Below are 15,566 nucleotides of genomic sequence, written 5' to 3'. Positions count from 1 at the left end.
GCATTTCCCTGATAGCTAAGGATGTGGAACACTTTCTTAAGTGTCTTTCAGCCTTTTTGATTTCCTCTATTGAGAATTCTTTCTTCAGTTCTGTACCCCATTTTTTAATAGGGTTGTTTGGTGTTTTGTTGACTAGTTTCTTGAGTTCTTTGTATATTTTGGAGATCAGCCCTTTGTCAGATGGAGGATTGATGAAAATCTTTTCCCAGTCTGTGGGCTACCATTTGGTCTTGTCCACTGTGTCCTTTGCCTTACAGAAGCTTCTCTGTTTGAAGAGGTCCCATTTATTAATTGTTTCTTTCAGTGACTGTGCCCCTGGAGGTTTGTTCAGGAAGCAGTCTCCTATACCAGTTTGTTCAAGGGTACCTCCTACTTTCTCTTCTAAGAGGTTCAATGTGGCTGGATTGATGTTGAGGTCTTTGATCCATTTGGACTTGAGTTTTGTGCATGGCGATAGATATGGATCTATCTGCAGTCTTCTACACACCATCATCCAATTGTGATAGCACCATTTGTTGAAGATGCTGTCCTCGCACCATTGTATAATTTTAGCTGTTTTGTTGAAAATCAGGTGTTCATTGGTGTGTGGGTTAATATCAGGATTTTCAATTTGATTCCATTGGTCTACCTGTCTTTTTTTGTGCCGATACCAGGCTGTTTTCAGAACTGTAGCTCTGTATAGAACTTTATCATGAAAGGGTGTTGGATTTTGTCGAAGGCTTTTTCAGCATCTAGGGAGATGATCATATGGTTTTTCTTTTTCTGTTTGTTTATATGGTGGACCACGTTGATAGATTTTCGTATGTTAAAACATCCCTGCAATCCAGGGATGAAGCCTACTTGGTCATGGTGGATGATTTCTCTGATGTATTCTTGAATTTGATTTGCCAGTATTTTATTGAGTATTTTTGCATCGATGTTCATCAGGGATATTGGTCTGTATAGAGCTTAAAGTCAGGAATGATGATGCCTCCTGAAGTTCTTTTATTGTATAGGGTTGTTTTGGCTATTCTAGTTCTTTTGTTTTTCCATATAAAGTTGATTATTATCCTTTCAAGGTTGGTGAAGAGTTGTGCTGGGAATTTGATGGGGATTGCATTGAATCTGTAGATTGCTTTTGGCAAGATTGCCATTTTTACTATGTTTATCCTACCTATCCAAGAGCATGGGAGATCTTTCCATTTTCTGGTACCTTCTTTAATTTCTTTCTTTAGAGCCACAATTTTTTTATTATTTTATTTTATTTTATATAACAAAGTCCAATTAAATGAAAACAAACATTTATACACAATATTTGGGAATTTGAGCATCGTTCTTTCCAAACTACTTCCTGCTGGTAAGGGGCACTATCATGGGGGATTCGAAGAAGATTTAGAAATCCTGAGCCACAAATTTTTTATTATATAGGTCTTTCACTTGTTTGGTAAGCGTTACCCCAAGATACTTTATGTTGCTTGTGGCTATTGTAAAGGGTGATGTTTCTCTGATTTCTTTCTCCGCCTCTTTGTCGTCTGAAAAAAGTAGGGCTACTAATTTTTTTTTTTGAGTTTATCTTGTTTCTTGCTAGTTTGCTGAAGGTGTTCCCTGGTAGAGTTTATGTAAACTATCATATCATCTGCAAATAGAAACAGTTTGACTTCTTCCTTTCCAATTTGAATCCCCTTGATCTCCTTTTGTTGTCTTATAACTTTAGCTGGAACTTCCAGTACAATATTGAAGAGATATGGAGAGAGAGGGCAGCCTTGTCTTGTTCCTGATTTTGGAGGAATTGGCTTAAGTTTCTCTCCATTCAGTTTGATGTTGGCAGTTGGTTTGCTGTATATTGCTCTTATTATGTTTAGGTATGTTCCTGTTATCCCTGACCTCTCCAAGACCTTTATCATGAAAGGGTGTTGGATTTTGTCGAAGGCTTTTTCAGCATCTAGGGAGATGATCATATGGTTTTTCTTTTTCTGTTTGTTTATATGGTGGATCACGTTGATAGATTTTCGTTTGTTAAACCATCCCTGCAATCCAGGGATGAAGCCTACTTGGTCATGGTGGATGATTTCTCTGATGTATTCTTGAATTTGATTTGCCAGTATTTTATTGAGTATTTTTGCATCGATGTTCATCAGGGATATTGGTCTGTAGTTTTCTTTCTCAGTTGTGTCTTTATGAGGGTTGGGTACCAAGGTTCTTGTGGCCTCATAAAAAGAGTTTGGCAATGAACCTTCGTTTCTATTTTGTGGAACAGTTTGAGGAGTAGTGGTATTAGTTTTTCCTTGAATGCCTGGTAGAATTCTGCATTGAATCCATCTGGCCCTGGACTTTTTTTTGTTGGAAGGCTTTCCATGACTGCTTCTATTTCATTGCGGGTTATAGGTCTATTTAAGTTGTTTGTTTGTTCTTGATTTAATTTTGCTAAGTGATAGTTACCCAGAAATTTGTCCATTTTCTTTGAAGTTTCAATTTTTGTGGAACACAGGTTTTCAAAGTATGTCCTGAAAATTGTCTGGATTTCCTTTGTGTCCGTTGTTATGTTTCCCTTTTTGTTTCTGATTTTGTTAATTTGCATTGATTTTTTGTATTGTTTTCCTGGTTTCTATTTTGTTGATTTCAGACCTCAAGTTGATTATTTCCTGGCGTCTACTCCTACGGGGTAAGTTCACTTCTCTCTGTTCTAAGGCTTTCAGTTGGGCTGTTAATTCTCTTATGTGACTATTCTATGTTTTCTTCATATGGGCAGTTAGTGCAATGAATTTCCCTTGTAACAGTGCTTTCAAGGTGTCCCATAAGTTCGGGTATGTTGTGTCCTCATTCTTGTTGAATATTAGAAAGTCCTTAATTTCTTTCTTTATTTCTTCTTTGACCCAGGAGTGGTGCAATTGCACATTGTTCAGTTTCCATGAGTTTGCAGGGTTTCTGCTATTTGTGTTGTTGTTGAATTCCAATTTTAAAGCATGGAGGTCCGATAAAATACAGGGGACTATTCCTATTCTCTTCTATCTGTTGAGGTTTGTTATTCCACCTAGTATGTGGTTGATTTTAGAGAAGGTTCCATGTGGAGCAGAGAAGAAGGTATATTGGTTTGTCTTTGGATGGAATGTTCTATAGATGTCTGTTAACCCCAGTTGAGACATAACTTCTGTTAGTTCTTTTGTTTCTTTGTTGAGTTTCTGATTTTTGGTCCTGTCTAGTGTTGAGAGTGGTGTATTGAAGTCTCCCACTATAAGTGTGTGAGGTTTTATATGAGCTTTGAGTTTTAGTAGCGTTTCTTTTATGAATGTGGGTGCCTTTGTATTTGGGGCATAGATGTTTAGAACTGAGACTTTGTGTTGATGGATTTTTCCTGCAATGCATATGAAATGACTCTAACTCTCTGAATTTGTAAGCCCCAAATAAATTCCTTATTTTATAAATTGCCTTGCTCATGGTGTATCTTAGTATTAATAAAAAGGTAACTAAAACAGAGGTGTTAGGTTCAAGGCCCATAACTAGGGAATAAAATAAAAATGTTTCCAAAAGGAACTTCACTGGGTTGTAAACTTACAAAGCATGCTAATGTTCATCCCTAGTGTTCTTTCATGTGTAACCAAATACCTCTTATTCAGATTCTTCCTGGTGACTGTCAGCTATCAACTTGACACAACCCATCACCTTCTAAAGGAGTCTAAATTGAGGAATTGCCTACATCAGATTTGCCTGTGTCCATGACTGTGAGATTGTCTTGACTGATGATTGATGTGGGAGGACTCAGCCCATTGTGGGTGACACCATCCCTAGGCAGGTAGGCCTGGGCTATATAAGCAAGCTAGCTGAGCATGAGCCAGTGAGTAAGCCAGTCAGCAGTTTTACTCCATAGTTTCTGACTGAGTTCCAGAAAAGCAAACTGGAACAAGACTCTAGCCTTATTTCCAATGGAAGGATAGGTACACAAGTCATTGTGATGGCCATTTTCCAATATATGAATTCTGAACAGTTTATACTCCCATTTTTTGCAAATGGGGCAGGATGGTCATGTTTCTCCTGGGTATTGCAGCATAATGTCATTCCTCTCAGCCATTCTCATACTACTGCATATCTTCAAAGAAATAAAGTCTTTGCACACCTGAAAAGCATTCCATCAGAGCTCACACCCATAAATAATAATGAAAGAAACTACAGAAGACAGGCGTATTTCAGTGGAAGGACACTTATCCAAAATCGGGAAAGCCCTAGGTTCAACCCCAAAATCACAAAAGGAAAACAAGTTTTTTTTTCAGGTTACACTGTGTCAAAAAGCAAAATACATTTATTGATTAACTTACTGAACAGCTCTAATTCTAGAGAAATAAGCAATTTAAAAATACAAAATCATTTTATGGGTTCACTTTGTAAACACCACTTTCATGGTTTTATTTACTTAATTTTATTTTAATTATTTAATTCACTTTTTTAACCAAATAAAAGATTATGTAGAATAATTCCTAATCCAGGCCTTACCTAGATTGCTTTCTTGACAAGTTTTAAGTCCATTTTCTTCATATTCTAAAACACTTTGTCTTTTTCCATAAATGAGAAACATGATAAGTATTAATTACTATTTTAGCAGAGGTATTAAAACATTCATTAAAGACTTTAAATTTCTTAAGGAATGTTTTATTAAATACAAGAGAAATTGTCACCTATACTTCAAATGTTCAAAGCCTTAAAGTTTTGTGGCAATTGCAATTAAACAAACAAACACATAAAGATAAGAATAAAACCAAGTGATACAGTCACTAACCAATGTCTGAAGATCACACATCTACCAAGTGTGAAATCTAGGAATGAAATGCACTCTTGGATGAATCTAAAACCTACTTGTGTTGTTGTTACCATCCACCTATCACATACATTCACCGGAAAATGGTTAATGCACATAAAGATAGTTTATGCTCAGCATAAACAGAAAGCCTCACTACACAGAAAGCCTAACACATTATTTAAAAAAAAATTAAAAAGACCTAAATGGACTCTGGTAGCCACAATGAATAGTCACTCAGAACATTCCTCAGAGATAGCAGTCTAAAGCTCAGTCATCCAAACGAGAATGTGATTTTCAATTCCTGTTATGTTTAAAATGTGCTTTTATAAGACATGCACATGAGAAGCAGTGATAAAAAGAAAATAAGATGTTCATGCTCAATGTTGAATAAAATATGATCAAGTCTGTATTTTACAAAATTAGTAAAACTAATGAGGAATCCTTTAGCATCATGTAACATGCAACTGTATGAATAATGGGTACCATGCATTATTAAAATGGAGTATCAATCCTTTCCAATACTTCTTTTTTTTTGTGCTTGCACTAAATAGTTCATTTATAAATTACTTATGCTTTATGTGGTAGTTTGAATGTAACTGGCCCCCATAAGCTCATAGGAAGAGGCACTATTGGGAGGCGTGGCTTTGTTGGAGTAGGTGTGGCCTTGTTGGAGGATGTGTGTCACTATGGAGGTGGGCTTAGAGGTTCCATATATGTTCAAGCCACATCCAGTGTCTCAGTTCACTTCCTGTTGCCTGTGGAACAAAGATATAGAACTCTCAGTCTCTTCTCCAATTGCATGATGCCACCTGCATGCCACCATGTCCTGTCATGATGATAAAATGGACTGAACCTCTGAACTAGAAGCAAGCCACTCCAATTAGATGTTTTCCTTCATAAGAGTTGCTGTCATGGTGTCACTTTACCGCAATTGAAACCCATCGAAGATACTTTGTTAGATAACTATATTTCATAAACTAGAAACAAAATTTGTTCCTCTCTACTGAGTTTTTCAGATCACAGCACTGACTGTAACCACCTGGAACACAACAACTCAGAGAAAAGAGGAAACGAGGGTACCCATCCAGCTTGACATCTGTCTGGAACTTGGCAGCTTCAGCTACTGAAAATTCTTTCATCTGTGGTTTGTTTTCCTCCAGTGGAGCTAAAAGTGACACCAGTTCATCCTGCATAAAATTAAAAAACAAAACAAAACAGTAACTCATTCAGCATAATGAAAAATCCCCTAACATGCTTTGTGATCATGATAGTGCCAGGCAGATAGGAAATCAATGGTGTCTTTTCCCTTCACTGGGCCTTCACTTGTGCAGTTCTTTCCCTGTGAGGTGCTGTTTCCCAGCTGGGGCTGCTACACCAGCCACCCTCTAAACTCAGTTTATGAAGGAGAGTTGGAATGAGAAAAATAGGCCATATCTCAAACAGAGGGCGGATGTCGCAAATCACCCTAAATCAATCTAATAAAGCAGCAATTACCTTAGCATTCTCTTTTTCTGTAGGATCAGAATCAGTAGCACCAGGTTCCTTGGAAACCCTTCAGAGTGAAAACATACAATAAGACATGAGTTTGGTTCTTTGAAAAATCCTGCAACATGATCAACTCCGCATACTAAGTGTATTTTACCTGTATACTTAAGAATCAATCTTTGTTAAAAACAAAACAAAGCTTTTAGTTATCTTCTCTGCCTCTGCTTCTCTCTTGAGTGATGACAGCCAAAAATTTCACAGGGGTTAAGAATGATTAGACACTTGGTAGGCAAATTTCCTCTCTCCAAAGCTAACTAAAAAACCAATTACTGATTCTCATGATTTTTGCTACATAAAGTGAGTGATACTAACATGATAGTAGGAAATAAGGCGGAGAGAGACATGGTCTCATCTTCACTGTCTATCACTGATTAAACAATAAACTATGCAATTAAAGATGACAAATTGGCTCCCACACATATAAACAACATATTTAAAAGACCCCATTGACCACCTTTAACTCTAAACAACATAGGACATTCCTAAGACTAAAGTATTGATAGACTATGCTGGCTGGTTGTATGCCAACTCGACAGAGGTTAATGTCATAAAAAAAGGAGGGAGCCTCAATCGAGAAAATGCCTCTATGAGATCCCGCTGTCGGCAACCCTGTATAGTATTTCCTTAATTAGCGATTGATAGTGAAGGATCTAGTCTATCCTTGGTGTTACCATCATCCTTGGGCTGGTAGTCCTGGGTTCTATAAGAAAACAGGCTGGGAAAGCCATAAGAAGCAAGCCTGTAAGAAGCATCAGCTCCTGCCCTCCAGGTTCCTGCCCTATTTGAGTTTCTGTTCTGACTCCCTTCAGAGATTAACAGGGATGTGGAACTATAAGCCAAATAAAACTTTTCTTTCCCAATTTGCTGTTGGTCATGGTGTTTCACCCCAGCAATAGTAACCCTAATTGAGCCAGCCATCATCTATAACGTGAGTTTCTATTACAGATTCCTTTCTTTTCTCACAACTGTCTGAAAGGATCCAAATGGGCAAGTGTGTGATACACTGACTTCTGTACTCCTAAAATAAGAATATAGTTTGCATTGATTTGGAAATGAAATGTGCCCTTTGATTTGAGCCCACATACGGAGCAGAAACCTGGCTTCCCTTTCCATCTTGAGCTAGTGTTCTTGGAATTCTCTTTTGAGTAACGTTCAGCAGCAATTATATATGGATCCTCACTCAGTCTTTGGAAAGTTTAATCAGAGCTGCAACCGCAGATGCGCCAGCTCTGAGCTTCTGAGACTGGAAAATATGCAGTGAGACCCAAATAGTAACTTATATGGAGCTTGATTATATGACGGGCCAGAAACAGAGCCATGACCTGAGGGGCCATGGGTGCCCTGGGATGAGGGAGAGGGAGAGGGAGAGGGAGAAGAGGTTCGTCTCAAGGACATTACTCACAGGTGTACGAGTTCAGACAGAAAGAGCCAAGAGGAGAGAGAAAATCATTGGAAGTGCTTTCCCTGTGTCACCCCAGGGCCAACAGGACCCCCTTGTCAGGGTGGAAGGGGAAGGTGAAAAAGTGCTGAGGCATGCAGCTTTTTTGTCTGCCCCATGATGACCATGACCACTTTCTAAAGAAGGATGGAGGGACAAAGATGCCTGCCAGGCTGTGCAGGCCCAGGCTAGGGTGAAGTGTTTTTGCAACTTCAGTTTCCTCATTTTTTTCCTTCCCAAGGAGAGGCTGGCAGAAGCACCAGACTCTATGGCTATGTCTGCTTTCCTACGAGATACCAGGACATCTTTTTTAGGAACTGGCAGCCCTAAGTCCCTCTTCAGCAGGATTGAAAGGGTCCTCCAACATAAAAATCCGAAGCCTATGAAACCAGGCACTCCTGGAACAGAGACAGACTCAAATGATCAAATGCAGGACTCACCTATCTTCAATATAGGCACAGCAACAACTATGCTACCAAACATACAGGATCCTGGTGTCAGTCAGTCCTAGCCCTTCCATACCCCAGATGGATATGGAAGGACTTGTGCCAACAGGTGGAGCTGAGGAGACACCCACTCTAGCACACTGAACTCAGTTCTAGTCTCCTGCCTCCATAAGGACCTGGGGCTTACTGGCTTTTGTCAACATGACAAGCTAGAGTCATCTGCAAAGAGGGAATCTTAATGGAGACAACACCTCCATAAGACTGACCTGTGGGTGAGTCTGTGAGGAGGGCCCAGCCCACTGTGAATGATGCCACCCCAGGGCAGGTGGTCCTGGGAGCTATAAGAAAGCAGGCTGAGCAAGCCATGAGGAGCAAGCCAGTAAGCAGCACCCCTCCATGGCCTTTGTTCATTTCTGTCTTCAGATCCCTGACCAACTTGAGTTTCTGCTCAGACCTCCCTCAGTTATCTGTTATCTGGAAGTGTAATAGAAATAAAACCTTTCTTCCCCGGGTTGACTTTGGTCATGGTGTTTATTATAGCAACAGAAGCACTAAGGCTGGCCCTAAGACATTCTGTAAAACAAGATGTAAGTAGATGACAGCACAGGGCCCTCAGCTACAGAGACCTTCCTGTATTGTTGGTATTATTTGAGCACCTTTTAATTCAAACTTTGATGTTTGTCACAACTTAAATGAAGAATTCTGCATTTATCTCTAGTTCTGATTTTAAAATATTATAAAATATAGTCAGATAGAAGTTAAACATGTAAAATCCATTTGCATAAAATGATAATTTTAATTACAACAATTATACTATTAGTCATAGTAATTCAATTAACAATGTAAATGAGATTGAGGTAGACACTGAGCTAAATGTAAACTTACATATTAAATAATAATCTTGGATATATCATATTCCTTTTTAGATCAGAGGAAAAATAGTTGATGACAAATAACATTTCCAAGATGACACAGAGCAGGTTCAAAGGCAGGGGTCAACTCCAGTACCACGTGCCTCTAAAACCTGACTCTCTTCTCCTCATCACCCACATCACTGGTCCTCAATAAGGAAAATTAATTCACTGAAAGCTATTTTATCCACACTTCCCAAGTGTGGATAGAGTAAAATGGGAACCTTCAAAATTCACTACAGAGGAAGAGGCACAGTCACAATCAGCGTCACTCAGAGACAGGGTAACAAGAGCAGGCTTCAAAGGCGATTCACAGCAGGGACTACAGGAAAAAACGTGCATTCAGTGCCAATTTGCATTTAATGACTCAATTTTATATACATATAAATGTAAATTAATTTTGTGTCTACTTTCTAGGAAAATGTATATTAGAAACTGGCAAAACAAAACACAAAACTTAGGCCAATGTAGAATCAAACAGAAAACTGCAAACTCTTCACAAAGCAGGAAATTACTTTTTCTATCGATTTAGTTTTGTTTTGATAATTCACACTGTATTCTCATCACTGTGTGTTAAGTTCCAATGCACATGGCTCTCACATCTTCTGATCTCCACTAAGCTGGTTTTACTCAGAGGAATGAGTGCTGTACCTGGCTGGACGCTCTGGGGTCTGTACGTTTGCCTCCTTTCCCGATAAGACTGCAGCTGGATGTTGATTTTCCTGTAGAGGAACAGACCGGGATTCCATGTCTTCCTGTATTAAAAAAAAGTTTAAATTATTTTAAAAACACAATATTACATACTTTTCAGCTAAGTTTAATATCTTGTTAAAGCCAGTTTTACCCTCCATTCGATTGGGTTGTAGACTGCTGGTTGCCTGGAGAATTTAACAGGTTCCGGCCAATCTGCTGGATACCCAATCCAGAGGCTGGATTCAGTGAGCATGGGCGACTGGGCCACAGAAGTCTGTACAGAAAGGAAGTGTGCTGTTGAGTGTGAGAGAATCATCTCCTAACACCTACTTGTCATCCCCACCGCGGCTTGGAAGAGCTACACTGGCTCTCAGGAAGCGCAGACACCACCGACTGCTGTATCCTGACACCATAAAAGGTAAATACGGTGATTGAGCCTTCTACACCACTTCGAACCTCAGTCTCAGGAAGCATTGGGCAGACAGACAGATGCCACAGACACCAAAGATAAACTGCTGACTTGCAGGTCTGCATTGTCAGACCTGGGACACCAGCAGAAAGGACACTTTGGTCACAGAACTCTGTCTGAACTGGGGTGGTGCACTGATCAGGCCATTCTTCTCTGCCTGCCAATGGAAACAAAGGAAGGGGAAGAGGAAGATGGCCTCCCTTGTGAGAACACACACTGACTGTAGCCATAACATCTTTCACTTTAATTGCTTATTTTCAATTTAATCTTTTCTATTTATTTATTTTTTTTAGACTTTATACCTTTAGACTTTCATGTTGTTTTAACTATCGTGGTGGTTTGAGTGAGTATGGCTGCCATAGACTTACGGGTTTGAATGCTTGGCCCATAGGGGGTGGCACTATTAGGAGGTGTGGTAGCCTTGCTGGAGTAGGTGTGGTCTTGTTGGAGGTGGCGTGTCACTGTGGGGACAGGCTTACGGTCTTTACACTCAAGGCATGCCCAATGTAGCACAGTCTGCTTCTGCTGCCTGCAGATCAAGATGCAGGACTCTCAGTTACCTCCCCAGCACATGTCTGCCTGCATGCTGCCATGTCCCACCATGATGATAGTGGACTAAACCTCTGAAACTGTAGCTAGCCCCAATTAAATGTTTTCCTTATTGAGAACTGCTGTGGTCCTGGTGTTTCTTTTTATTTATTTATTTATTATTTTTTAAATTTTACATGTCCATCCTAGTTCCCTCCCACTCCCTCCCTCCCTCCCTCTGGCCTTCTCTCCCCCCTCACATGCACCCTGACCACTCTCCCCTCCTATCTCCCCACCCCCATTCCACATGTAGGGCTATGCTATCCAGGTGGGGTCATGTACATCTGTCAAGTCATTTGAAGCAGGGACTATGGTGTTTTTTTTACAGAAACAAAATCCTAACAAAGACACCAATTTATTTATTTTATTTATAAATATGAGTGTTTTGCTTCTGTATATGTTTGTATATATGGTACATGTCTGGTACCCTTGAAGGTCACAAAAGGGCACTGTAACCCCTGGGATTGGAGTTATGGATGGTTGTGAAGTACCATGTGGGTGCTAGAAAAATGGAATCTGGGTCTTCTGCAAAATTAGCGAAAGGCTGTCTAATAGGCCCAAGCATGGCAGACATGGCACAGGCAGGTTTTGACCTTTCCCCTTCCCTCTCCCTTGCTAAACTGTTAGATTACATTCCTAAAGCTAGCCCTCAAGGTCTGTTCCCTTGTTTGGCCACTGATTGAACCTGAGACTAAACCACCAAGGTCTAGCAATCAAAATTCATTACTTGGCTGCATTGGATAGCCAGTCCAATAAAGACTGACCAACTCACCCTAGCACAGACTGCCTTTCCCAGTAAAAGCCACTCCTTCAGAGACACCTGCAGCTGTCTTCGTCTGATTCAGGGGCAGCTCCATCCACTGCCTGTTCCTCCAGGGTAATACATCTTCTTTGTGCTCAGACTTTGGTGTGTGGGCATGCTCTGTGCCAACTCCAGGGCTCTCTACATTGGTTCTGTGACTTGGAGCGTGATTTGGATGGGTCTACAGGACCCCAGTCCAGTTCTTGTACTTTCTGGACCATAAGGTACCTGTTCCATTCATCCCACAGTGGCTAATAGGTGAGTTTTTCCTTACTCACTGTGGTAAGTTGGATGAAAATGGCCCAATAGGCTCATGGCGACTGGCACTAGTAAGAGGTGTGGCCTTGTTGGAGGAATTGTGTCAACAGGAGTGGGCTCTGAGGTTTCAGAAGCTCAAGCCAGGCCTAGTGTGTCTCATTCGCTTCCTGATGCTCGCGGATCCTGATGTAGAATCCCCAGCTACCTCTCCAGCACCATGTCTGCCTGCATGCCACCATGCTTCCCATCATGAAAATAATGGATTAAACCTCTGAACAGTTAGCCAGTCCCAATTAAATGTTTTCCTTTACAAGAGTTTCTGTGGTCATGGTGTCTCTGCTCAGTAATAACACTAGAAGACACCAGCCATCCTAAACATCCCCCAGGTCATCAGTGATGATCTCTGAGTATCCAGCATCGCCACTCCATCTTGTGGGAGTGAAGAAAATGCACCTCACCACAGACTTCAGCAGCCATGGCAGACTCCCTTGGATGGCTGGCAGGCACATTTCATTCAGTTTGGCTTGGCTGGAAGTTTTCTTTTTGCTCTTGCTGGAATCTCAAGTCTGTTCCTAACCATCTGAAAATCCTTTTTGACAGGTCCTAGATTTCTCCTTGGTCCAGTGTCCCTCTCTTGGTGATAGAGCTTGGGTGATGACCCCTCCCTCCCAGGGACCTCTCTATTAGTCATGTGAGAACCATAGGGACTCACTTAGCTTTGGTCCTTGGCTACCAGCCACCACTAGCTAAAGGGATCAGCTCTCTCCATTCTGAGAGATACACCTTTGGGATGTCTCCTAAAGATTCCAGTTCACACCTAACATTACTGGTGCATCTTAGTATTCAAAAATGGTCCTTATACTCCCTTAGATAATCATACAAAATGACAGCCTTTACAATTTTGTGGGCACATTGACCAATGGAAGGAGACACCCTTTCCTCCCTCTCTGAAAATTTTCTATGTCTCTATCTGCTTCCCTTTTCCCCAAGCTGTCCCCTCTCTGCTCCCCATCTCACGTACTATTGACCATTGAAACCTCTTCTGCTGTGACTGACTGATGGATGGCTCGGAGCTCTGGTCCCATACACTCAGCTTGTCACCACCCCTCCAACGTCTCCCTGCCACCCACATGCAACGCTGCTGCTGCCGGTGCTGCCATGGCCATGCAGCTCTAGGTGCCCTTCACTCTCCAGAAGCCCCTCTCCTGCTCCGGGTGCCACTGTCCCTGCTACACAGTGCCAAAGCCCACTGCCAGAGCCTGACCCCCCACACAGCTGCATACCTCTTCCTGTCCTGAAGGCAAGCTCTTCACCAGTGATAAGCCTTCCCAGCAACTCTCAAACGCCTGCCTTTTCAGATCTCATCTTCCACCTCCCTCCACGTTCTCCCTAGGAACCACAGGCAGACTGTGCCATCTCTCAGCTCTTGCCTGCGTGTGCCCAGCCTGCTTTTGCTCTCAGTTCCCTGCAATAGCTCTCTCTTCCTCCTAGGAGCTGCCTGCTCAGTTTTTTCTCTGGTGGCACTCTTCTTGCAGCTGACACAAACACAGGGTCCCCAAACCTCTTATATTTTGCTTTCTTCTATACTTCCAAAAGTCTCTTATCTCCACTTTCAATTCTCTTTTAACCACCAAGGTTCTCAAACTCTTCACAGAGCTGCTGAATATGCCATTTAAAATACTTTAAGTTCCCATTATAGAGACATGCCAGCTCCTGATAAAACCTTTTTTTATTATTTTTTCTTATTTTACATATTGATCCTAGTTCCCTCTCTCTTCCATCCTCCCATGCTCCATGACCACCCCCCCCCCCAATCCCATTCCCCACCCACACCACAGGGAAGGTGAGGCCTTCCAGGAGGTATCATCAACACCTGTCAAGTCCTTTGGAGTAGGGTCTGAACTCTCCCTCCTGCCTCTTCGCTAAGGGGGTGTCCCTCCATGGGGAATGTTCTCCCAAAGTCCTTTCATGCACCAGGGATACATCCTGGTTCCACCTGACAAAAACATTTTTAATCTCCAAAGAAGATTGGACAAAACAATTCCACTTGAATTGTGGTTAACACTAACCACTGAGAAAAACTTGTGCCTCACCTGCTGCCAGGGCTCTGAACAAACTAAACACTTTGGGGTCGATTGCCCTACTCTGATTGGATGTAGGCTGGAGGTGTAAAGGCATGCATCAGGATATATGCTTGCCCCTGATTGGACCTGATGGGAAACACTTAAGCCCCTGCAAACCATGACTTGGGACCATTTTCTGGGATGGACCTGGCCAGAGAGTCCATCCATATGGCCAGTTTTTAATTAAAGCTTGCTTCAAATTTGACTTTAAATTGAGGTATATAAATTGAGGTAAATAAAGTGATCTTATTCTCAACCGGTAGGATTAACATTTTCTGGAGGCCCCAGTGAGATTCAGAACACCCACCCAAATTCTAAAGGTGGACCTTCACTCTGCAGCTCTGGGACCGAGGGCTGCTTCAGGAGACACATGCCTTGAGACATTCCAAGACTCCAAGGCTGCCTTCAGTTCGTGGGCTATCGGAGGGGACTGCCATGCTGAGAAATGCTGCAAGGACCTACAGAGGTTTCCAGTGAGTCATAGACTGGTTCTGTTTCTGGGACATGAAGGGGGTTTGATGGAACCCCGATATTCTCCCACCCAGGGTAAATAGCAAGATATCACCCACACAACTGGTTCTCATTGGTTGGAAAGTTTTGTCTATTTCCCATGGAAAATTTTGTCTTTTAGAAAGTTGTCTCTACCTGTTTTCTTAGAAAGTTTTGTCTCCTGTGTTTTCTGGAGCGTGTGTTGTTTAAACACAGAGCAGAGACAGAAATGGGTCAAATATTTTTGCTGTCTCTGCTGCCACCAGCCACTACTCACCACCACTGCCAGACCTACTTTTGTGGCCAGGGTTCAGAATTTTCTGGACTCTCCAGCCACGGGATTTGGGTTAGCTGAAGTTCAGATGTGTTTTTGGTGTGGATAACATTACAGTTGTTTTATGCTGATCTGCTTTAGTGGAAAGATGGTTCTAGAGTTGGCTTATGGCTCTCCCTTCTCTGCACCCAAGCATATTTAAAAGTTTCCTTTAAGTCCTGTGTCAGTAAGAGCCACCCGATGCTGTGACGGAAAAGAAAGCAAAGCAGACCAGCCAAACAGTTAGACTTTGTTTATGTAAACATTTTTGTGCCTCAAGATTTAGAAGTTTATTTTATGGAATATGGTTAAAAATCTGTGAAAATGTTAACATTAAAACTCATAATATGGGTTTGGAGAGATGGCCCAGCAGTTAAGAGCACCCACTGCTCTTCTAGGGGACCTGGGTTCAATTCCCAGCACCCACATGGCAGCTCACAACTGTCTGTAACTCTAAGATCTGACACCCTCACACAGACATACATGCAGGCAGAACACCAATGCACATAAAATAAAAATAAATAATTAAAAAGTTCATAATACGGCTGACAGTTAAAAATCTATGAATAGGTAATTTTAAAGGAAGCATATGACATGATTCCATTTTGAGATATAAGCAACATGTGGATTGGCTCTATTTTTAGGCAGCCACATACATGGCCAGAAACCATCTTTGCTAGGATTGGAGAGGGCATATGCCATGTAACTTCACCACCTTCTTGA

At 41.5% G+C, this 15,566-nt stretch overlaps 1 protein-coding gene across 1 annotated transcript in view; it reads right to left on the bottom strand.

The window, feature by feature from the left end:
- LOC127233883 (putative coiled-coil domain-containing protein 144C) overlaps positions 1-15,566 on the bottom strand; it is a 135,833-nt gene that overhangs the window by 54,947 nt on the left and 65,320 nt on the right. The window contains exons 9-14 of the mRNA XM_051200554.1: positions 9,953-10,075; positions 9,760-9,863; positions 6,263-6,320; positions 5,849-5,955; positions 4,465-4,523; positions 3,640-3,642 (exon numbers count right to left, since the gene is read on the bottom strand). Coding sequence (XP_051056511.1) covers positions 3,640-3,642; positions 4,465-4,523; positions 5,849-5,955; positions 6,263-6,320; positions 9,760-9,863; positions 9,953-10,075 — 454 coding nt within the window. The remainder of the gene's footprint in view (positions 1-3,639; positions 3,643-4,464; positions 4,524-5,848; positions 5,956-6,262; positions 6,321-9,759; positions 9,864-9,952; positions 10,076-15,566) is intronic.

This window comes from Phodopus roborovskii, unplaced genomic scaffold, assembly GCF_943737965.1.
Source record: "Phodopus roborovskii unplaced genomic scaffold, PHOROB, whole genome shotgun sequence".
NCBI lineage: Eukaryota > Metazoa > Chordata > Mammalia > Rodentia > Cricetidae > Phodopus > Phodopus roborovskii.
This window is presented reverse-complemented; position numbering and strand designations above follow the sequence as displayed.